Source organism: Cyanistes caeruleus, chromosome 21 (genome assembly GCF_971803275.1).
Source record: "Cyanistes caeruleus chromosome 21, bCyaCae1.hap1.1, whole genome shotgun sequence".
Taxonomy (NCBI): domain Eukaryota; kingdom Metazoa; phylum Chordata; class Aves; order Passeriformes; family Paridae; genus Cyanistes; species Cyanistes caeruleus.
In genome coordinates, this window is record NC_141721.1 from 2,888,945 (window position 1) to 2,913,351 (window position 24,407).

At 48.5% G+C, this 24,407-nt stretch overlaps 1 protein-coding gene across 23 annotated transcripts in view; it reads left to right on the forward strand.

Moving 5' to 3' along the window:
* The window catches only part of CAMKK1 (calcium/calmodulin dependent protein kinase kinase 1), a 75,761-nt gene that overhangs the window by 43,636 nt on the left and 7,718 nt on the right, over positions 1 to 24,407 (forward strand). For 21 of the 23 annotated variants that reach the window (XM_086859007.1, XM_086859021.1, XM_086859014.1 and 18 more), the window contains 11 exons: positions 3,655 to 3,706; positions 4,259 to 4,392; positions 4,988 to 5,024; positions 7,005 to 7,026; positions 8,919 to 9,007; positions 16,545 to 16,744; positions 17,323 to 17,376; positions 18,245 to 18,318; positions 21,260 to 21,347; positions 22,566 to 22,694; positions 23,007 to 23,110. In XM_086859007.1, coding sequence (XP_086715133.1) covers positions 3,655 to 3,706; positions 4,259 to 4,392; positions 4,988 to 5,024; positions 7,005 to 7,026; positions 8,919 to 9,007; positions 16,545 to 16,744; positions 17,323 to 17,376; positions 18,245 to 18,318; positions 21,260 to 21,347; positions 22,566 to 22,694; positions 23,007 to 23,110 — 983 coding nt within the window. The remainder of the gene's footprint in view (positions 1 to 3,654; positions 3,707 to 4,258; positions 4,393 to 4,987; positions 5,025 to 7,004; positions 7,027 to 8,918; positions 9,008 to 16,544; positions 16,745 to 17,322; positions 17,377 to 18,244; positions 18,319 to 21,259; positions 21,348 to 22,565; positions 22,695 to 23,006; positions 23,111 to 24,407) is intronic. The other 2 variants (XM_086859028.1, XM_086859029.1) reach the window with 1 other exon arrangement.

A 24,407-nucleotide genomic window follows, 5' to 3' on the forward strand; every position in this document is an offset into this window, starting at 1 on the left:
ATGCTTTGACGATGACATGGGGAAAAACCAAAGGCCAAGTTCTGTGAAATAGCAGCAAATAAAAATCAAAGGAAAATGTGTCCAAGCAGAGATCTAGATTGGAATCATTGTGCTGATGGAATTTGATTCTTTGATGCCTCAGGCCATATCTTCCTCCTATTTTCAATCTCTAAATCAGCTTGCAAAGAAAAGTGGTTATGATGGGCATTTGTTATGCTACTGCTGGAATAAAGCAATAGCATTTAGGTTGTCAGTGGATTTTTCTTTTTTTCATCCTCCTGTTTTAATCTTGTTTCCTAAGAAACGAGATTTGTGTGATTGTGCTCTCTGCCTCTGTTTGTACCTAACAATCTTTGCACGGAGGGCTGGTTCCTACCAAGTCTCAGTGATGGGGAGAAATTCCTTCCAAGTTTATGAGAGGAGTGGCTGGACAAAGGGCTGCTGAGAAGGTGGCCAGCAGCAAGCCTTGAACTTTCCAGCCCCTGGAGAATCCTCTTTGGTTGCCATCCGGGCGGAAAGGGAAGGCACAGCTCCCGTGTTTCTCATCCTCTTGCTCACATAACAGCTGCTGAACCGCTGCCAGCTGCACTCCCCAGCGGAGGGGAGCAGGGAAGGGATCTCTGGCTGTCTCTAACACCTCGTGCTGTTCAGCTGAGGGCTTGTCAGGGGCTGGGTCACCCGGGGTAACAGCAGGATCCTCGGGAAGCAGCTGGAGACAGGCGAGCTCCAGGACAGCATCCCTGCTCTGCTGGCACAGCCTGGATGGGGCACAGCCTGATGATGGAATTCTGCTGATGGGAAAAAAGGTGACAAACACAGGAGCAGGATTTTAAGGCCATGGCAACTAAGCCTGTCTGATTTAGGATTTTCTGTCAGTTTATAACACTCCTCTTTCCTAGCAGAGCTTTCCTCTCAGCTGCTTTGACTGAGGGATGTTGTTAGGCAGGACAGGTGAGGAGGAGCTGGAAACGCTCTCTGGTCTGTTCAGCATTCCCACATGCACTGGCAGAGGATTTAGGTGGTTAATAGGGACCTTTGAGCAGCATCCCACTCCCCTGGGAGCTGTAGGTAGGGACTGTGCATGGGCTTCTGCCCTTGCAGTACAAGTCTCTGCCTTAGCAAATCACTTTCTAAGCACTGTGAGAGCATCACCAAGGACAGGTGATAAGTTCACTTGGCTCAATCATTTTGTCACCCTTCCCTCCCAAAACTAATGGCCATTTTGCTGTTGTCATTTCCCGCAGCTTGTGATCTCTCTGTTGTGAGAGCTGCTGTGTCACAGGCATTCCTCCTCTCCATGAGCCTGGGATCTCCTTTCCCTTAGGCAGCTTCCCTGTGGCTTCCAGCTGTAAGGCTGATAGGGAGAGAGAGCAGTAAACATAGATAATAAACATACATCAGAGAAAAGCACACTGTTCCTGCTGATTCTCAAAGGGAAATGTCAAGACCCGTGTCCACATGGGAATCGTTGGGAAGAGGATGTGTGGAGGAAATCTCCAGGCTCCCTCTTTTCCTGAGAACACTGAAGCAACACTTGCCTGTGCAAAGGGAAAATCCCTCAGCTTGGCTCTGAGCTGGTTCTTTATCAGAAAGGCATTATCTGGGTAATTAGCTCTGCCTGTGAGTACAAATGTCTTTGGCTCTGTAGTGCATGTGAGCCCGGAAGGAGAGGTTTGCTGAAGCATCCCTGAGATGCTCCCATTGCAGCAGCCACAATTCAGGAGGAAGCCTGGTCCTGCCAGCTGACTGTAATTAAAGTGAGGCTTCACAGCCACGTGCCCTCCTCTCTGCTCTTGTGATAATTAAGTGGTTCTGGCCTGTTGCATGATGAACTTTGCTTTTGGTCCCTGTTTGAGTTTGTCAGTGCAGTGGGACTGGTCCTCTCTTCTGACCCAGCCCTGCCTGTGCAGTAGCAGATACTGGTGCTTCAAAACTGGTATAAGCATATCCTGGTGCTTCCTTCCCAGCAGCAGTGGTGGTTTGCAGTCAGCTCACCTATGATGCAGTAACCCCCCTTGCCCTTCAAGCAGTTTGGGTGACAGCAGTAGCTCCTGTTCCCTCCATTTCTGTCCCTGAGATCTTCCCTTGTCTTAGCTATTGCTCTTTTCTGTGCCTTCCTGCTCCCTGCAGCTTCTCCTGGGAAGGACTGTCCTGATGTGGGCAGGGCTGGTGGTGATGCTTCAGTTCCTCAGGCTGAGGCCCCCAGGCTCCCAAACTTGGGAGCTTTCCGCAGCAAATCGCATCTTCTATTTTGTCCTTCTTTTTGAAGCTCCTTGCCAGAAGGGAGCAAGGACTCAAGATGGGATTGGAGCAAGAGGAGCATTCTCCTTCTGGGTTGGCAATGGTTGAAAGAGAAATGGATGTACCAATTCCTTTGATTTTTCTCATACATTTTCATTATGGAGAGATAAAAGTGGGAAACCTTGGAAGTCCTCCAGGCTTGGTCCTGGCCGTATTTGGAGGTGGTTGTGCACATCTTGGATCCTCTTTCAGCAGACCATGAGTCATTTGGCTGCCTGTATTGGACACAGAGCTGTGCTAAGTCAAAGATAAGCACTTCTGAGTCTGTCTCTCAACACCATCATTTCTAACAGTTGGTTTGGAGCTGTCAGGCGGGATTGAAACATTGCACAGTGTCTCTTCTCAATTACACGGGTGCAAATCCAGAGGATTTCACTGGATCAGTACCAAAAATAACAATCCTTTCAGCAAGCCACGAACCTGGCTGCAGTGGGAGCACTGATGGGAGTGGAGATGCTTGGGCACGTGGTGCCATCGTTGCCAGGAACAGCAACTTGGGAAGGAGCTCACTGGAATGGCTTTGGTGTTCCTGGTATATGTGTTAAAAACAGGAGACCCTGCCTCTGTGGTACTAATGCAAAATTAGTCCTGCAGGACCCCTTGGTTAGTTAGATTTTGTAGGGATCACTCCAGTGTGAATTATATATTGGATGCTTTATTAATAGGAGTAACTGCTTGGACTAGGGGAAAGAGTGAGTGACCATCCCAGCTCCTGGAAGCACAGGTTGTTTTCTTAAGCAAATTGTACCATGAGCTGCATTAAATATTCATCTGCTGGGCCACTTGGGGTGTTTGAGTGGCCCTCCAAAAGGTTATTAATGCACAGAGCAGATGGAGGCACAAAGACTGTTGATTAAATTCAGATTGCCTTTTGCCACTGTGCTAATGCCAGCTGGATGGCAGGAAGAATTACCCTGACTCCTTCCCACACCTCAGCTGCCTGGGTTCAGTTTCCTTCTAATACCCCTTGACAACACAAAACATAAGATGAAGCAGCCTTGAAGTGGCTCTGACATGGAGCATGGCCATAACATCTTCCAAAACAGTGGGTCAGCCAGAGGAACCCACCTCTTCCCTCAGGCTTCTGCCCCAAATGCAGAAACTGGGCTCCTTTTTCTTTGTCCATTTGAAAACAAATCAAAATTTTTTTCATGGGGAAAAAAATGAATGGAACAAATGGTTAGCAGTGCTTTCAAAAAACCCTGGGTCAGTGTCTGTCTGTTGTGGCCACCACTAACCAGGAGCCTTCTCTAGGCTGAGGAGCAGCCCTGATGCCCAGCATACTCCCAGGTCACAGCAATCAGCTCTTTGGCTCTTGTTCAGTTTTAACACTGCTTTTTCTTCTCCCTCCAGGCTATGAAAGTCCTCTCCAAAAAGAAGCTCTTGAAGCAGTATGGATTTCCACGTGAGTGTCTCACATTTAGAGGTCTGCCTGTTGTCCTCAGCCAAATCTCTCTGTAGAAACATTGTCTGCAAGGACTGCAGAACGTGGCCTCCTGTGAAAGCTGCCCATGTAGTTGGGAGCTGGTTAAAGTGCAGTGGGTGGTGAGGGGGCAGGTACAGCCACAGGGAAATTCAGCAAACTCAGTAATGAGATTCCTGGCTCTGATTTTTGTGAGTCTCTTTGAAGTGGTAACTCTTCCATGTTCACCATTTATGAAGCCTAATTAAGCACTGGAAGTTATGCAGGCTATTCCCCCTCCTTTCAGTCTCTTCTACCCCTGGGATAGCACCTGGGATGCCCCAGACCCATCTGGGAAGCTGGGAGCAGCTGGTCTGAATGGGACTTGGAGATCTGAGTTCCAGGTGGGAGACTGCAAAGCTTTGGGATGAGAACAAGGTGATGAGATCTTCCAGAATAGCTGGGGGTGTGTGCAGAGGGGCCAGTGGCTGCTCATCCTGTGTGCAGGTGCTGCTGCCAAATGAGGAATTCCTCACTGTGCTGTCACACTTGCAGGTCGGCCTCCTCCCAGAGGGTCAAAAGCATCCTCTGGAGACCAGCCCAAACCCATGGCACCCCTGGACAGAGTCTATCAGGAAATAGCCATCCTGAAGAAGCTGGACCACATCAATATCGTTAAGCTGATAGAGGTGAGCTGCTTCTCCACCTTAAGCTATGCTGGAAAAAGTCTGGTTTGTATTGCAACAAGAGGATTTTTCTTCAGCTGCTCCTACTTCAGCCAGAATTGGTTTAAAATAGATGTTCAGAAATTGAGGCTGGTGATTCCAAGCAAAGTCTTACTGAGTGTGGAGGACAAGCTGCACGCTCACCCTGCGCTCTGGGCTGGTGCCCAGGAGAAGGCAGCTCACTGTGCTAGTAGAAATAGCAGTGAGCTTTGATCACTGGAACTTGTGTGCAGACAAGCCTGGAAAGGTGCACAAGTGCAAGGTTTCAGTGCCATTTTCATTATTGATTGAGGTCAGTTTAGGACAAGCAGTGCCTTTATTGGTAGGCTGTTTTCCCAAATATAGGCAGAAGCCCAGATTTTTCTGGAGACAGGAAAATCTGTCCTCCAGAACCCCACTCTCTGCAGGACTCTGTAAATATTTCTAAATTGCTCTCAGTGTTCTGCAGCTCAGCACAGTATACTGGGAGTGTTACTTGCTTAAAAAAAAAAAACCTTTTTTTCCTGCTGTTTTTCACTTTTTTTTCCCTTTTTCCCCTTACTTCTTTGTGATCTCTCAGGTCCTTGATGATCCTGCAGAGGACAACTTGTACATGGGTATGTGAGTCTCATAAGCTAACAGAACCATCTGGGCTTAGGCCTAGTGATGCAAGTGACACGTACCAGGACTCGGGGTCAATACGGGAGGAAACTTGTGCCAACTTCAGCAGACTTATTTTTTTTCTGCCAAGTTAAAACGCCTGTAAATGCAGCTGGGATGGAAAGGCCCCGTGCAGTAGGGTAAGGCAACCTTGTGTCAGTACAGCTGTGAACATCTCTTTGCCCTGGGGACACTAAAAAGACCTGAGAGCTGCTCTGCCCTTCCCTCTGTAGAGCTGATTCCAGAGCCAGGAGGGGAGAGAAGGCTGCAGGGTGGTTTCCTTGTCCTCCTGCTATGGAACTTCTGTAGGCTGTGGATAGTGGCAGTGACTCCAGAGTCACTCCAGTCTTGTCTGGGGGTGCTCCCTGTGACTCCTAATCCCCATTTGGGTGAAACATTGAGGAACAGGCCTGGGAGGCCCTGAGGTGCCCTCTGAGATAGGCCAGAGGAGGGGATGACTGACCCTTTTCCATCTCTGCTTCCCCAAACTGGTTCCTGATGAAGCAGGTTCAAAGACTGCTCCTCATTAAATAATTATGGGACTCTTTTGAAGCTACCCTGAAGGAGGACTCTGCCTAGCAAATGAAGCAATTTGCCTTTGAAAGGCCACTTTTCCCTTTGGGCTGAAGGCCCAGTGGCATCTGGCAGCATCTCAAAGTGATGGCACTCATGGTGGGGAGGGTGATTGAGGCTGTTGTTTGAAGGCCTGAACTCCTGGGGATTGGAGGAAAGGGGAGAGATGAGGTAGAAAGCTGCAGAGGGGAAAAAAACCCAAACCTAAACCAAGCTCTACCCGTGGAGAAATAGCAGCAACAGCAGCAGGACAGGTGGGGATTCTCCTGATCTTATTGGAGGTTGTGCTGGTCCCTAAGTGAGGAGCATTGGCCATGTCCCTGCTGTCCATGTTCCACCACCCCTTTCATCTTCCTGGGATCCCGTGAAGTTCAGGCACATCAAGCTCCTGCCTCTGCAAAGCAGATCTAGTGGAGGTGGTGTTTGCTCCTTGCCTGTGACTGCTGGGATCAGGCACTGCTGTGAGGGATGGGATGGGATGGGATGGGATGGGATGGGATGGGATGGGATGGGATGGGATGGGATGGGATGGGATGGGATGGGATGTCAACAGGCACTGAGCAACCTGCAAAAGTAGAGAGCGGTTGAATAGTGAAATGCTTCCACAAGCTGCAGCTTCTTCAGCCTGGAGGGCAACATGAGCCAATTCAGGCTGCCCCGTTGTGTTTGCTCCTTCAGAGGATCCCACACTGGTTTGGGGAGGGGATCTGCTCAGATTTTTTGAGAGGTGCAAGAAATCCCTATATAATTCATGGGGAAAGAGCTCTCCTACTCTAGATAAAAGCAGATCCATCTCCTGTTTGCAGAGCAGGGCAGAGCAGGATCAGAAAAACACTTTTCCCCAACCTCCTAATCAGACACACAAACTCATGTGCTCTGCAATCCTCAACTCACACCAGCAAATCCTCTTCAGTCGCTCCCGCCAGCGAATGTTTGGCTCCGACAAAGCTGTAGCTGTGCTGCTGATTGACACAGCAGAAATGGAGCAGCATGTTCTTACAGCATCTCCTTTGCTATCAGCAATTTAGTAGGAATATCACACCAAACACCCTCCCTTGGAGATACAACGGGGCTCAAATCAACGAGGGCTGACACCCAGAGCGGCGGCACCGCGGTTGATAAATTAGCACCCGCTGTCTCCCTGTACAGAGCTGGCAGGAGAGGGGATATTTGTCTGTGCTGAAGAGATGAATATTTTCATTTTGCATCCTCTGGTGTCCTTGTCACGGGTGAGGGAAGAGAAATGAGTGGAGATAAATTGATTTTGCAGGTATGGGAATGGATGTGTTTTTGTAGGTGATGAATAACAAATAAGCCCAGGCTGCTCTTCGCATTCATTCATGGTTTATTTCCTTTTCTTACAGTGTTTGACCTCATGAGGAAAGGGTAAGTAGCCCTCCTGGGATCCCTCCTGTTGAAAATTTTGGTGTTCATCATCAGGTTCCCATGTGAAATGGAGGTTTGATATGTCCAGTGGGGCAAACCCTGTCTGCAGGGGAGGCAAAACCCAGCTGTAGTTGCCTTTGTACTTCTACAGCCTGGAATGATGTGGTGAATAGAAATGGGCTGGGAGGACATGTCCTGGTGCCAGACTCTGATCTGGAAAACAAATTCTATGAAAACTCCTCATCAGGTTCCTGGAAGAAAAGGTTTGAATAGGAATATTCTGCTGGGTTCCAGCTACGTTGTGGCTTCCTCTGACACAAAGGGGTGTGTGGTTGCATCAAGATTTACTTACCACCCGCTGCCTTATTTTGCCCTCAGCACTAACCTCTCATGGGAGGTGTTGTGTTGGCACATTTCTTTTGCATAGTAGAAAAAGGGATAAGGTGGTAAGAGCTTCCTTGCTGCTCTTTGCTGCACCTGCACTGATTCTGCAGTTGTGCAGTCCCAGTGAGGCAATGATTTCTGTGCCCAGGATGGAGGAGATTCCCAGAGGGGTTATTTTTCTCTCTGGCCCCATGAAGAAGCTGCTGGCAAGAGGCTCTCCAGTCTCCCTGGTGATCAGGCTGAAGCCTGTCCTGTAGGAGAGGGAGCTGCTGTAAATAGCTGGGGCTGGGGAACCTGTGGCTCATCCAAGTGCAGCCTGGCTGCCTCTGGCAGGAGGCAATTAGACTCCATTAGTGGCTCTGCCAGCCCTGCTCTCACATTATTTCTCCCTGGTTTCAGCAACAGGAAAATGTGCATAAAAGAGGGAGGGAAGGCAGTGGCAGAAAAATGCAAATGGGAGATGAAGGTCATCAATCAAATGAGCAGCAAGGGAGAAGAGGGAAATGCTGCAGAAAGGGTTTGCTGTGGGAAGAGCCACAGAGCCTGGTTTTGGCAATGGGCTGTTCTCTGCCAGGGTTTGGCTTGCCAGGATGGTGTCCCAGGAGCACTCACTCAAATCCAGCTCCAGTCAGTGGATGTGTGCCCAAATGCAAAGCCAAGCTGCTGAGCACAGGCAGGATTAGCCCTCAGTGCAGTGAAGTCTTTATCTCCAGCCATTCATCCATGGGGGAGCAGGAGACTCTGACTAGCTCTTACAGCCTCTTTGCCCTCAGCTTTCAGCAGGCACAGGCAGAAGAGGGGCTTTTAGAGGAGACTGTGCATCCCTCAGCAGTGGCAGCATTCAAAGAAAAGGAGAGGAGAAGCTGACCAGGTAACCTTGGCTGTTCAAGGCTGAATGTCTGAGCTCTGGTGGTGGCTGAACCCTGAGCAGCTGAATAGGTTTTTGAAGCAGTTTAGCACAATACACTGAAAATATTCCCATCTAACCTCTGAGCCAGTGGTTCATGTCTGGATTCTGCCTCAGTGCAGACCAGCTGCACAATGATATTGCATCAGGACTGAGCCCCAGCAGGCAGGACATGCAGCACAGCAACAGGCACTGTCCCCACTGCTGACTGGGATCTCATGGGAATGCTGGTGCTCACAGCCATGAGCAGCTTTAGCAGGAAGCCAAAGGCCAGCTCCAGCTTTGTTCTTCTCCCATTAGGACTGTCAGTGAGTAGTGTTTGACTCATTTTGTGCAGACATCAGCAGTTAATCCTGGTGATGATGAGGGCTCTGTGGCTCATGCTGGCTCAGGGGCTATGCAAAGCCACCCATCACTAGCCAAGCTCAGTAACCAAAGCATCACCACATCCAGAATGCACACACCTCCCTGCTGTGCCACAGCACCCAGAGCCTTTTGGGAGCCTGGTCCTCAGTGCTGGGACGTGGAGAACAAACTCCTCCAGCAAAGGGTATTACTGCCCTTGCACAAAGCACTGAGCTGCTGTCCCTCTTCCCAACAGGCCTGTGATGGAGGTGCCGAGTGAGCAGCCCTTCAGCGAGGAGCAGGCTCGGCTCTACTTCCGAGACATCGTCCTGGGCATCGAGTACTGTGAGTACCCCAGAGCTGGCAGAGGGTGTGCCTCAGCTCCCTGCTCATCTTGACACTGGGGGAGCTGTTGGATGAGCCAGGGAGGGCCCCTTGGATTGCCTGGGATGGGGTTGCTGTTGGAGGTGGCCCCACTCAGCTTGGGTTTACCCAGGAAGTGTCACAGAACCCTTAGAAAGGACATTAGGCAAATAGTTTTTTCTTCCATCTATTTCTTTTTTATTCTTCTTATTTATTCTTCTCTTTTTTCTTCCATTTATTTATTTTTGGAGGCTGTCTTTGAAGGCAGTAGCAGAACCAGAAAAAGGGTGTTTGCAGTGTCATGGATTCAGTCAGCTTCAGCTGGAACAAATCCCTGTCTCTAGCTTAGCAGGGCAAGCACTGGCTGTGGCAGAACTGGTGAGCAGCACAGGGAGGATGTCTGTTCTTGCCCACCCCCTTTGCAGAATCCATCTGGGTGACTCCCTGTCACTCTGTGCCCTCCCAGGGAAGTGGTGGATCAAGTTCCCAGGCTCTGCCCAGACTCCAGAGCAGAGTTCCTCTTTGTTTGATTATTGTCACCTCCTTTGGTGACATCTTGTCCCTCTGTGGCTGGGGCCAGATTCACTGCTGAGTGCCTGTTCTGCAGAGTACAGGGAGGCCACCATAGGCCTGTGAATCTAGCAGGGATTTTTCTGGCCCCACTGTCATTGACATGTCCTGCTGGCATGAACCTGTGATGGTCCTGGAATATCTTAGGTACAGAGATAGGACCAAAGCTCTTAAGACTGGAAAATTATCCTGGAAAGGAGTGCTGTGGCAGAGGCTTATAAAATCCTACATATCAGGGAAGTGCTGGACAGGAAATGAATCTTTTTTGTCTCTAAAAACACAATAACTAATGGGTAGCAAACAAAATAATCAGGTAGCCAGTTTAAACCAGAAGGATTTACTCACTTGGCTTCAACCACTGAGAGAGAACAAGTCTCTGAGCATGATGGGCCTTGCTGAGACAGAGGAACATGGTTTGCAGGGTCTCAGTCCCTCTCCACATTGAAATGCAGCACCACCTCATTTTTTGTCTAAAACCAGCAGGGAATAAAAGCAAGTCTGATAGTCCAGAAGCTTCCAGGTGCTGCAAAATTAGTCAGGTCACCCCAGAAAATTGGTAGAAATTAATATATGAATAGGAATCTCAAGACTGTCTTTGAGTAGAGCTTGAAGGATGAAGTTGCAGCTTTTTATATTCCCATTAGCATTCAGATTGCAGCAGAGCCTGTGTGCCTCAGCTGGGAGATCCAAGCTCTGCTGTGCTGGATGCTGCTGCAGGAACAGTTCCTGCTCAGAGGAAACTTTGAGTTTCATAAATTGGAAAAAAAAAAAAAAAAGCCCAGCAAAGTGTGGGTAGTCTTAAGCAGAGGGAGTGAAATTCAACAATAAATTATAGAATGCCCAAGCACTCTCAGCAACAGGAACAATAGGATGCTTTATTTTGGACCATTGAGTAACCACTTATTTTATTAGCAAATGAAAGTTAAAAATGGTGTTCTCTCTGAACTGCTGGGTAAATGCATGGCAATTATTATATAATTAAGAGGAAAAGTGCACCATTTGTGCATGCTGAAGGAAAAGTGTTGCCAGGCAATCCAGAGATTGCAAGGTAATTTTAATGTAAGCATCCATAATTGTTGTGTAATTTGGGAGGCTCAATAACCATGCAGCTGCTTGAAGCTCACAGCAGCAAATGCATCATTGTTGGTTGGATTTCATCAGGTTAGAAGTTGTAAACTGGATTCCTGTTGGAGCCTGAAAGGTATTAATGGTGAGCAGGAAGGGGCTGCAGAAGCCAAGGTGCTGGGAGACGTTTCAAATCACCTTTAAAATCACTGGTGATGGCAGCATGTGGTCTGTGATCACTGTGTGTCTTTGGGGGACTTCTCTCACTGATTTTTTCATGGAGTTTGCCTGGGGTGGAGGCCTTCTGCAGGAGGTCTGGCTGTGGGGGAAGTTTGGAGAGAGGCAGCAGTGCAGGTGATGAGAGCTGGGTGGGAGGCAGGGACAGAGCCCTGGAGAGAGCCAGGCAATGGCACAGTGCTGTCCCCTGCTTTTGGCTGGGTTTAGTGTGTCTAATAGTGCACTTTGATCCAAGCACAGTCCCAGCCTTGTTCACCAAGCAGTGAAGAAATGGGTTGAAGGTCTGAGAGTCAGGGAGATCTGCCCGTGGTCGAGTCTCCCTTCCTCTGGGCCCTGCAGTGCTGGGATTTTATTTGGAGTTTAGGCATGGTGATATTAATGTTCTGTTTTATAGGCCCTGCCTTAGGCCTGGGCTCTGTGGTGTGGGCTGTGTCAGGAGTTGTTTGAGCACATACAAACTGTAATTGGGCTCCTGGTGAAATGGGCCCTTCAAAGGAAAGTGATTTTGCTCCCACTTTCAGGACCTGCCCAGTACTGCTGGCCCTGCACAGCCCCTCAGGAACTGGGGAGGCAGTCTGGGAGTGGTAATTCCAGAGTGTGCTCAAGTGCTTTGGATGGGAAAGTCTGCTGGATTATTTGTGTCTTTAACTAAAGCATGTGCTTAAGCATCTCTGTGAATTAGGGATATGTGCAATTTCCAGCCTTTCCACTTGTAACTCCCCTCTAGCAGTGCTTGGCTGGGGTTATTTCAACTTCAGTCTCCCTTCTAGTGAGGCAAACTTTGCTGTCGTAGAGATACTGAGCAGAAATGTGTGTGCTGGGTAGGAAATAGTCATCATGCTTCAGCAAAAGACATGAGGGATATGCCAGGTGGGTATCCCAGTTTGATTTTTGGATTGGGACATGAGAATCTTCATTTAGTAAGAGCTGAGTATAAGGAATAAGCAGCCAAAAGGGCTGTGTGGGCAGGAGCCTGGCTGTGACCAGGAGTGCAGAACACGCACACAAGCGTGACCCAGGGGAAAACCCTGCTGACTTTCACAGTCCAGATGAAGCACAGTGACTGTCCCTGCTGCTCTGGAGCTGCAAGCTCAGTATTCGAGTCACGAGAAGCTAAAACAGTTTCTGTCAGCCTGGCTGAGGAAGAAAAAACCTTATTTCCAGCAATCTCTGGTGAAGTCTGCAGTTCTCCTGTGGCTGTGTCTAAGAGGGGGGCAGTTTTGGTGTCCCCTCTGCAGAGGAAGGCTTGTCTCTCTGAGCTGTGGGGTTGAAGAGAGGGTAATGACATGCAGCTAAAGGCATTGGGGAATTGCCCTTCAGCAGCAGCTCTGCAGGGAGAACTGCAGTGACCCAGGGCCCTGCATGCTGAGCCTGGAGCCTCAACAAAGGCTCTGGCTTTTCAAAGCTGGATTTTCTGAGATAAGGCTTATATCTCATATCAATATATGGGCATAATTTCCATTATCTTAAAAGAAAATTTAAGTAAATGAGCCAACACAGTGTCTTCTGAAGAATATCTAGTGCAGGGTAAGTCCAGGGTGGGTGCACTAAAGCATCAGTGGTGTAGATGGTTTGATCTGGTTTGGCTCTTGGCAGAGGTGAGTTCCTCAGGTTGGTGTGGGTCAGCAGAGCTGGGATATGAGTCTGTGGTGGAGCTGCTGCATGCTCTGTAATTCCCAGCAAGCTGCTTGCTCCCATGTGGGAAATGGGGATCTGCCTCTTCTCTGCTCCTGCCTCTTGCCTGTCCAAGTTTGGAGCTCCTCAAACAGAGCTTGTTGGGGTGAGAGCTACAGCTGCAAGCTTCTGGGTGTTATAAATGACACCACCAGGAGAAGAGAGGCTGGCTTGTGTTTTATCACGTGCAGACAAGCTCTCCTTAGCTGATAGAAACCAAACAAAAAACCCTTTCATGAGCTGCAAGTGTTGCTGATAGTGATCAATGAGGACTCTGTACAAGAGTGAGAGTAATTAGCTGATGGAGAAGATCAGAGAGATGTGCTGGGGCCTCTTTAGATCAGACAGTTTGATTTTTGTTGTTTGATGCAGTTCTGTATCTGCTGGGGGTTGGGAGCAGCCCCTGGCACAGCCTGTGCAGGTTGTTCTGTCACAACAACCCTTGTGCCCTGCTGCCCTCCCTCCCCACGCTGCCCTGGACCATGGCAGGGAGCTCTGCACATCCCCTGTGGCTGGTGATGAGGCTGTGCTCCTGTGGGCTGGAGGACAGGAGCAGAAGGACAGCACAGACAAGGTTACCTGTCTCTGTTCCCTGTTGCTTCCTGCTGGCAGTACCCACAGCACAGCCTGTGCTCAGCTGAGGATGGAGCACAGAGGGAAGCTGAGCTGCTCTGGGTAGCACTGAGGTGCAAAACTTGGGTTTAAGCAACTTAGCCAAGTGGCAGAGGCTTCATGAGTGCAAGAGAGCAGCAGAACAGTGGAGAGAGCTGACAGCATCACATCTGGGATCCTCCCCCTGATGCCATGAGCTGAGCATGGGATGGGGCTGCTCCCCTTGGACAGCCCTGTCCTCCAGCCCTTCCTCAGCAGAGCACTGAGGATGAGTTTTGATCTGTTTTGAGCTCTGTCTGGTGGTGCAGCAGTTTCCTTGGGAGGGTGTTAAATCATTTCTTTGCTACAGGGGCAATGTGAGAGTAATACTAAGCAGACTCTGCAGTAGCACCATATGGATTGCTTTTGCCCTTGAATGGGAATGGGATTCTGGTTTTAATCAAGCAGAATTCAGCAGTGGCCTCAGTAAATAGCAGGATGTGTCAGTGCATTGCAAAGTTTTATATGTATAATTTTTAAATGAGCTTTCAGCAGGTTTGTGTTAATCTGCTGGGTCCCCAAGATTCCCAGAAAGGAATGCAGTGAAAAGCACCTTTTCCAAAAGGACTAAGGAGCAACATTTCTTTTTACCCCTTCTATCTGTGCTTCCTCTGGGTCTTCACTCCCTGTTAGTGGATTTGTTGGCAGACAGTTCCCAGGCATTTGCCCCTGAGTGAAGGGGGAAGTCTGTGGGATCTAGAATGAGGAGTGTTTGTGAAACAGCTGTTTCCTCCCACCGTGGGCAGCTGAGGGACTGAGCAGAAAGGAATGATGTGGTGTGCTCAGCTTTGCTAAGAGGCAGGGAGGCCATGGGAGAACTGTGGAGACCCACATAGGAGGGAACAGCTAGGAGTCAGCTGGCCCAGCAGCAGAGAACTTCCCCAGAATCTGCCCTTTTCTCCAGTCCCATCTACTGGAGCACAGCTAGCTGCTACTACCAACTCAGTTCAAACACATTGTACTGAGGAAACAAAACAAAACAAAACAAAAAGCTCTAAAAAACCAGATTTTCAGGAAGTTTTTAGGTAGTTTTTGGGCAGTTTTTTCATATGGGCTTGAATTTGAGCAGCGTTCTCACCTGGAAACTCAAATATTCATTGGCCAAATGAGCCATTGTTTGATGGCATTAATTTTTGCAAAGGCTGTGTTTCTAATCTCTTTGTTCTTTGTTTCTGTGCCCAGCAGTCAGCAGTGTCCAGACCTGCTGGGGACCAGCAGAAATGGGCACTGAGGAAACATGTGGCAGCTGGAAAACAGCTCACAGTGTTCCTCAGCTTCCATTAGATGGTGCAGAGGTAGGGAATGTTTTACAAAATACAGTTATATGATAGAGAAAATGGTTTGTGGTTTATTTTGTTTGTGGTTTTTTACTTGCCTACAAGGAAGAAACAATAAAAAGCCTGGAGTACTTGCTTACCTTAATTTTCACAGAACAAGCTCCAGGGATGTATTTATGTGGTCCATACTTGTTTTGGGGTTTTTTTAGAGATTTTGGGAATCTTAGCCCTGTGGTATCAGGCATGACAGCAGACACCTGCCTGAAAGGCAGCTCATCATCTCTTGAAAGAAAACTTCTCTTCCCCCTCACTCTTATTTCCTCTCCTTATATTACCATAATGAAATGTAAGCTTGCCACCAGCTCTGCTGCTGAGCAGATGTCTCCTCCTAATTACTGTTGTTGCAGGGTTTTGGTGTTTATCCTGTCTAGGCAGGCTGTTACAGCATTAACTGCCTCCCATTACAGCCTGGCCATGCAGTTGGTGCACATCTGGAAGAAGATGTAAGCACTGGTGCTCTCCAGCAAGTTTTTTCCTGCTGGATCTCCAGGTCAGCTCTTTACTGTGCCAAGGACAGTGCTTTAAACTGAGGAGAGGGACTTGCAAAAAAAAAAAAATCTGCAAGTGTGATTTCCCCTCCCCAGGCATGGTCTGCTGGAAAGTTGGTTTGAAGAGAGCAGAAAGTTAAATGAAGTTTGTTCATTCTTGGTCCTAAAGCACAAAGAGGGATGCTCCACAGGGCAGGCTGCTTTTGTGGCAGTGTGTTGGTCAGGTTTGTAAAGCAGGAAAGGGTTAGATCAGCATTTTCCTCCACCCAATGTGTATTTCCTAGGAGATATGAAAAGTGCTCATGGGGAGGTGTAAAAACAAACATGCTCTGTTTGCAAGAAGGAAATGTGAAAACAGTGGTTGGAGCCAGGGGAGGATGGAGGCCAGGGGGTCCTGGTCCTCTGGGGAGGGCAGGATTAGAGAATTTCCTCCTCCTCCTTCAGTAAAGTCTCCTGGGTTTTCTACAGTTCTGCTTTTGGGGTCATTTCATGTTCAGAAAGTTGGTGGGTTTTTAAATTTTTCAAGTTCTCCAAGTTCCTGAGAAATCAGCCACTTTCCTACAGCTCCCTGCTTCGCTCTGTTGGCCTGGAAATGTCTTTCAACTGCAATATTGCACAAGAGGGGTGTTTTTTATTGTTGTTTTCAGTGCATCTCAGCCTCCAAGCTCTTTGCAAGGGTTTGTTTCGTGTTTGATGTGCAAGCCCCTCAGCTGGTGCCCACGGTTGGCCTGATGGAGCTGAGACAGAGCTGCAGTCTTTCCTGGAGCCTCGTGGCATGCAGGGCTTGGCCACAGCTCTGGGAGCAGCAGTGGTGGGAATGGCTGGGAGCTTTGGGGTGATGCAAAGCAAGTTGAGGTTGTTTATTTGTGGGCTCCATGAGAAGCTTGGCTAAATAAAGAGTGCCTCTTTGGGCACTGCTGGTGCTTGCTCCCAGCTTGGAGATCCATTATTCCATCTTTTGATGGAATCAAAAGATCAAATCCACTGATTTCTGAGCTGTTGGCTGAACTTGGCACTCAGCTGCTTGCCACCTTTTTCATTCTACCTGTGGTTCTGCCCCTTTTGATGAGCTTCACAGCACTGCAGTTCCAAAAGAAATAAACTAAAAGTGAACCTCTTTATTTGGGTCCCATAAACCTTTAATGCAGCAGGTGGCCCAACCCATTGGCTGGTTTGATGATCCAAGGATATCTGCAGGATTTGAGTGTTTCCCTTCTCCAGCAGGATGGGTTATTCCCACTGGTTGAGCTTTCCCTGAGTTTGTGTCTTTTCTTTGCCCAATTCCTAGGTGTATTTATGGGAATTGTGTCCCAGTGAGGTACCAAAAAGGAATGGCTGTAGGAAATGGCCCTTCTGCTCCATTATATTCCATCCCCAGCAGCAGCTGGGAACACGGTGCCCGAGCCTTGCACCTTTATTTTCACCTCCTGGAAAGGTTTCCCCTGGGTGTCTTGGCTGCCATGGCTGACCATGCTCCCTTTTTTGGGTGTTTTTCAGTGCACTACCAGAAGATCATCCACCGGGACATCAAACCTTCCAACCTGCTCTTAGGAGACGACGGCCACGTCAAAATCGCTGATTTTGGTGTCAGCAATCAGTTTGAAGGGAATGATGCCCAGCTTTCCAGCACTGCAGGGACACCAGCCTTCATGGCACCAGAGGCCATCTCACAGACTGGCAAAAGTTTCAGTGGAAAGGTGGGTCTGTGCTCACAGCTGGAGTCTCTGGGACCCCCAGGCACGGCACAAAGGGCAGTGCCACACCTGCACCCTGACTGTGGCACAAATTGGGGCTGTCATTTAGAAAAAACTGGAGCTCTGATTCTCTCCAGTCCAGGCTCAGCTCACATGGGTTGTACTGTGCAGTGGGCAGACACATGCCAGAGCCCTTTCCCTGCCCAAAGGGAAAGGAGGAAGCCTTTGATTCCCTTCCAAAACAATCAAGAGGCACAGGGGGCTGCTGAGCACCAAGGTCAGATCTTGATTCCTTGGAAGGGGTAGGGTCTAATAGGGATTTTTTTTTTATCTGGAAAATTCTTGAGGTTCAGCCCTGAATGGTGTAATTTCCTGTAAGAAGGGGCTGCTTGCTGATCACAGCAATGCTTGGCCCAGCACAGCCCTCATTCCTCAGCTGTGCAAGAGCTGCCCTTAGGAACCCAACTTCAAAATGACATAGAAAATATTAAATCCATACAAACAGTGTTTTCTGAACTGGTGGGGAAATACTCAGATCATCTGTGTTGCCTCTCCTTTACTCTCTCTTCTTGCTTTTTCAGGCACTGGATGTGTGGGCCATGGGAATCACCCTGTACTGCTTTGTTTATGGGAAGGTAAGCTGCCTTTCAGCTGCTGGAGCCCTGCACTGCACTGTCTGCCTGGCTTTTGGCTCTTTCCTTTCCAAATAAAGGCAGATATTAGAGGCAAAGACCTAAGCTAAAAAATCCCCCTGCAGATCGGAAGGGGCTGATGCTGGGATCTGTGGAAAGGATCATTTCCAGCATTGGGCCCTGAATGTGGAGCCATTGTTTGTGCCACAAACCCAGAGCAGCACCAGCAGCAGTTTGTGGGGGGTTTATCCACATTGCCTGCATTTAGAAATGAGCCAGAGCGTGGATAGAGGGGTAGGATTGATCCCAAACTGCTGCAGCGTTTCTGGAACCTGATTACAGAAATCTCTGTCTGCTAAGGCTGAGTTAGGACTGATGGGGGGTCCAGTTTGGCAGAGACAGCTCTTCAGTGCTGCCTTCTGCACACTGCATGTCCTGTCATGGCTTTTCCCTCATGTCCCAGCCGTGCTGTCCCAGGATGAGCAGTACAGCAGGTGTGTGCAGTCTCTGGGGGCAGAAATGTCACCTGAACCTCTGTCCAAGCACACACCACTGCAGGTCCCACCACACAGGCACCAGGCATCCAGCTCTGGGGTCAGAAGTGGCCAGGGAAGGTGACAGAGGCAGTTCACCTGGCAGGCTGGATGAAGGAGGGCATTCCAGTCCATTTAGGTATGCCCAAGATGCCTCTGCTGTTTTTCTGAATTTATTTTTTAATAAGGAATGAATTGATTTATTGTGTGTGGGGAGGTTTAATTTATTTCCATCTCTGTGTAAAACCTAGGGAGTGCAGAGGTTGTTAAATGAATGACAAATGCCTGAGTGATGCCAGGATCTTGGACAACTGGAAAACTTCTTGTTTGTTTTACAGTGCCCTTTTATAGATGAATATATTCTGGGTCTTCATAACAGGATCAAGACCAAGCCTGTGGAGTTCCCAGAAGAGTGAGTAAACTTTACTCTGCTACTGTAAAATAAAGTTCAGTTTTCAGCATCATTCTTTGTGTGGCACAGGACTTCTGATTCCACAGAATGTGATGGATACTCAGAGTGCCCTCCTTTAGACATCTGGGCTGCCTGAGCCCTGGCTCCACAGACATAAATTACCCCTGCACTGATGAGGAGACACAGCCACTGCAGACAGCTCAGCCACCCCTGCCCAGCTGCAGCCCAGAGGCCTCAGGAGCTCCAAGGACCTGGGGTCTGGCCATGTAGATGGCACACACAGCCCCCAGTGTGGGGAGGGAGCAGTTTGGCAGCACCAGGGGACTGGGCTTGAGGCTTTAGGAGCACAAAGGCTGGTCATGCTCTACTGCTGGAACAAGATTTTGTCTTGACAGCACTGCAGCCAAAAAAACCCCAAACCTGTTTATGTTCCCCTGGCAGTTTTCTCCTTTGCTCAGGGCTGGCAAAACTCCCACCCCTCCCTCAGCCACCATGTATTTGGGTTAGCAGTCAGCTTATAAGTGACTGTTCCCATCTGCCTCTGCAGTAAGTGATTAACATTTAATGGGCTAACTGGGTTGTGCTGAGATCCATTCCTTCATTCAGGCATTTCCTTCAGCGATAATTGGGCTGCATGATTTATGTGGATTCCTCAGTGACCTGTTCTCCCAGTCTAAAAAAAGCTGCACCCCCTGATTAGGTTGTTGCAGGAGCTGAGGGTTACTAGGTGTTGACAGCTGTCCAAACCACATCTATTTGTTAGAGGCAGCAACAGAGACATGGAATTCACTGGAGTGGATCCACCCTGACCTCCCACAGAATTAGCACCTCTCTAGTGAGGAGTATTTTGGTTTCAATTTATTTCACCATGGCTACAAAAGACACATCCCTGTTTGCAGACAGCCCATGGAAACTCATTGCCTGTTTCCTGACAACCTTTAGGACAGATGGATCTGACTGTACCAGTGTCACCATCCTGTCCCTTCCCTTAGAGATGCCAGGATAAATATTTATGGCACTGGAGTTCTCATTCATGTCACTGAGTCCTTGGCATGACACGAAGCAAATGGGCTTAGCTCACACCCTGAGGATCCTGGCATGACTAAAAAGCAAGCTGAAGTTTCTCTCCAAACGTGTCAGCAGAGCCAGCAGCTCTGCCTGGTCCCTCCTCATGAAGGCCAGGACGATGTTCCCTGACCTGTGGGCACCCTGTAAAGTGATCTGTGGTGCTGGCAGCCCTCCTGAATGGATGCTGAGCTCTGTGCTTGGCATTTTCCTGGGAGCATTTGCAGGACTGTGGCTGTGAGAAATCCCATACAGGGATTTTCAAATGAAAAATGCCATCAGGCACAGTGTTCACACCCTGCTGCAGACTGGAGAGAGGGAAACCAGAGACAGGGTGATGTCATCTGTTACCTGGCCATAACCCACCTGACACATGGTGATCCTCTTTATAGAGCTTTAATCCTGTGATACATAGAAATCAATCTGGTGCCCAGAAATGTTAAGTGGTTTTATATTCTATTTATTGTATTTTAAGTAAAGCTGTTGACACTTTGGCACGGAGCTGATTTGAGGTATTTTTAAAACAACATCCCACCTGCATCAGTGTGGTGTCTGGAAAGAACCTGTTTGTTCTGACCTGCTAAATGCACCCATGGCTGTTCCTCTGGAGCTCTTCTCAAGAGCAGCACCATTCTTTCCATTCCAACTAAAATTGTCACCTCAGTCCCTGAGGAATCATCCTGTTCTTCCCCTTGTCTGGGCTCTATTGCCTGTGTACAGAAGACCCTTGATGCAACTCTAAGTGTTTAGACTTCAAACTGAACCCCTTTTTACCTCTGAACCAGCAGCATTTCCTTGTGGTTGTTTGTAAAGATCTCATAGCCAAAGCCCAAATAAAATATTCATGAATTATTAAGCAGCAGCTCTGTTTTCATCAGACTGAAATATCCCTTGCTGTGCTGTGGTTTTCATTTTGGTTTGTGACAGTTTATTCCCTTCTCTGTCTGAGGAGAGGAGGTGGGCACAGTACCTGCTGCTCAGGGTTGTTTTCAGTCTCAAATCCAACCTTCCTGGGGAGTCACATTTTATCCTGCTAAGTTCCATCTCCATGAAGAAACACAGTTCTTCAAGAGTCATTTGTGACACAGACTTTCAGCTGCCTAATTCAGTCAGATGCTGGCATTTTGCTGTGCAGTAGCACTTTGATCATTCAGATCCAGTGCATTTTAAAGGCATCTCCTGCATCATTAAGCACAGGAGTCACTGCAGCCTTTGGGCTGCAGGACCAAGGGCTCCATGTCAATAGAGTGGCTTCTGGGTTCAGGTGCTCTCACATTTAGATCTTGGAAAGAGTGTTTAAAACTGAGATGTATTTCTCTTATTTGCATTATTTGTTCATTCCCTCCTTTTGCTACCTCAAGGTTGAGCTTTGCAGGTAGGGAATACTGAGTTACAGGCTGCCTGCAATCAGGGCTGTGGAAGCAATTTAAATAACACAACCTGGAAGCTTAGCTGGGAGCTTGAACGTCAGATGGGGCTGTTTTATCCAGCATACAGTTGCTCATGATGCAGGTTCAGCAAATCAAGCTGTGACGCTCTTGATTCACAGAGTTCAGTTCTGCTCTCAGGAGCACTTTGTTGTTCCAAATCTCCCCTCAGAAATTCCCCTATGTGGTGCTTTCTTCAGGGATGTCCTCAGACCCATTCACCTGATCCCTCATCCTGCATTTTGAGCGTGTGCTGTTGTGTTAGGGGCCAGAACAGGATAACCAAGCCCTGTAGCAGTGACTGTGGTACCTTCCTTTTTCAAGCCAGGTTGCAGGGAAAATATCTCCTGGGCAGAGGAGATTTTCTACCAGGTAACTGCAGCAAGAACTGTGCTTTGCTGCACTTACAATTCCCTTGTTAATTGTGTGCTGCTGTTTTCTTCACTCAGAGCACAGATAAGTGACGAGCTCAAGGATCTGATACTGCGCATGCTCGACAAAAATCCAGAAACAAGGATAACAGTCCCTGAAATAAAGGTAAGTTGGACCTTGATATTAGAGTTTTTAGTCTCAGCTGATTTTATGTACCTTCTAATGAGGCAGAGCTGTTCCCAGTGTTTGTTTTGTGAGCTGTCTCTAGCACCCTCTCTTGGAAAGGGAGAGCACTCATTTTGCAGGCACAGCTCCCATCACTGCTTCTTGCTTGGGGAATATTGATAAAAGCTTTCTTGTTTACTTATTTAAATGAAAATTACTTAAAAGCTGGCTGATCTCAGCGAGTCCCTGGGAGAATCAACGTTGTCAGGGGAGCTGCTTGCTGCAGAGCCTGGGCTGGCAGTGTTGGATGTGCGTTCCAGGGACTGGATGCGTGTTCCTCCTCTGCTCCTTGTGTGGCCCGTGGCCTCAAGGCAGCACATTTGTTTCTATCACCATTATTTGGGAGGTGTTTAGTAACAGAAGGAATGAACAGGACTGGCAGAGCACAGTGCTTAACAGGTTGTGTTTTCATTCTGGATTTGCATGGGCTTGCTGTCCTCCTGTCACCCCTCACCAAGGCTTTAGACCTGCTGGAGGATCTCAGAATTTCCATGGAGATCAATCAGCATGCTCTACAGGGCGAGCTCTGCTTTGCTGTGTCCCAAGCCAGCTCCAGTATTGCCACCAAGGCTGACAGTAGAAAGGCTGATCTTCAGGAAAAAATCGTGAAATCCCTTCCCTCCATGCCCAGGAGGCCAGAGCCAGGTTTGGAGCTGTATTTGTGGGATTTCACTTGACAGCCCTTGCAGGCACACTGTAAGAGCCTGTGGGGAGAGGAGCAGAGCTGGCCCTTGTCCCTGGCTGTGCACAGAAGATGGCTGGAGTGCTTGGGGACTTGCCTTGGATGCTGAGGATGGGTCAGGCTGGGCTCTGCTCAGCCCATGCCCTCGGACAGGGCTTTCTTCCTGTTCACAGCCAAGAACCCATCCCATCAGAGCCAGCAAGGAAAGGGGGCTTTGCTCTGCTGCATGCAAGACAAAAAAAATGAAAATTCTCCAGATAACTCAGGTTTTCAAAGTGTTTCAAACTTGATTCAGAGTCTGCCATGGTGCTGGTTGGTGGCAGCAGGTGTGACAGCCCTGAGCCAGACTGCAGCCACTTGCAAGGTTAAAAACCCATCTGCAGCAGTGGGAGATGGAGCAGTGCTGACAAACGGCCCTGCAGTGAGCCCTGTGCCCCACTCCTGTCCCAGCCCAGAGCTGTGTGTCCCCCGTGCAGGTGCACCCGTGGCTGAGCAGGGGCGGCGCGGAGCCGCTGCCGCTGGAGGAGGAGCACTGCTCCGTGGTGGAGGTCACCGAGGAGGAGGTCAAGAACTCTGTGAAGACCATCCCCAGCCTGCCAGCCGTGGTACGTGTGAAATCCACCACATCCTCTGAGCTGGGGGCTCTGCTGAAGCCTCCAGCTGGTGGAGGAGGTTTGGAGAGGGGACAGGTGTGTTGCTGGCATGAAATCTTGGCCTTTTGACCCAGGGTGAACTTCTTGTGTCTGAGAACTGCAGCAGCCTGACTCTCTCAAGCAGCTGTTCTGTGGGTTCCGTGCTCTCTGCTGCAGCTCTGTTAAAATGTCAGCTGAATTATTAAAGGAGCTGTTGTTACTCCTTTGAACCAGCTTCCAGGAGCCAGGCCTGCTGTTCTCACTGGTCTGTTCTCTTCCCCAAAGATCCTGGTGAAGGCCATGCTGAGGAAGCGCTCCTTTGGGAATCCCTTCGAGGTGCAGACGAGGCGGGAGGAGAGATCCATGTCTGCTCCAGGGAACCTGCTGATGTAGGTACCCACAGCCACCCCTGGCCTGTGGGGAGGGGAGGGAGGGTGGGAGAAGCAGTTTGCAAATCTTTCCTGTAGAATTTAAAGACAGAACACCCTTCTGCATCAACCACTGGGGATAAAATCTACCTCAGGTCCTCTCAGATTGAAATACAGTGTACTACTACAGCCTAAAAACTCTTTTATAGATGCAGTTCTCATTGGAAGATGGGTTTGGCCTAAACACATGTAAGGTGCTAAATTTGAGTCTGTTTCTTTCACCTGTTCATTCATAATGCTGTGATCAAAGATCCATTAGAGAGTGGTGAAGTAAAATAAGTTTAATTAAAGTCTAGTTTGGATATATATTGGAGGGTTTAATTCTTCTCTCCTTTCTATGGACAACAGAAATGGTACCAAATGAGCAGTTTATGTAGGTATTTTAATTCAAAATGAGATGATGGGATTTTACCTGTGGTCTGGGGCCCAATTCTGGGCAGAGACATCATGGTCAGACAAAAGAGAACACTTTGAAATTGCTTTTTCACTTGAGAACACATACAGTATTTTTTTCACACAGTTTTCTTCCAGTTAATGAGATAGTGGATCATATTGCAGGGGGATGCTTTGGAGATTGGGTATAAATTACTATATTGGGATTAAAAAGGGACTAGAAGTCTTTATGACTAATAGATTAATCAGCAGTTTTTAACCATGATGGTGTGTACAGGGATGGGGAGAGAATTCTTCTGTCCTTTACTTGGTTCTTACTCTTTCTCCCTCATTTTTGTCACTGATTCATTTCAGAGCGAGGATTCTGGCTCATCAGTCCAGTATATAACACCCTGATCTGGGACAACTATTTTTTTATAAATAAAGTTCTCACCCCACAGGATCTATGAGGCTGTGGCTGACAACAAAGCTGTGTTGTCCCAAAATGATTATTTTCCTCCCAGAATCCCAGTACCATTCCTAGCAGACTCCCACGAGGTTGTGCTGTGTCTCACTGCACCACTGACAGCACAGAGGAGTCTCTCTGTCTCTCACAGGTGTGTGGGGATTTAAGGGCTCAGCTCAATTAAGGATAATAATGTTCTAAGTCCCCAGCTGCCCACTGGGGACTTTGTCTTGGTGTCCATGGCCAGATTCCAGTTTGGCATTCAAACACCCTGTTCATGAGTGCTGCTGTGGGACACATCTGGAGCATGGCAGTCACAGCTCCTTTGCCATCTTAACACAAGGGATCTGCCCTGATTTGTTTCTCTTCACTCAATGCCTTCCAAATAAGTTATTGCTAATTGGACACCCACCCCTACCT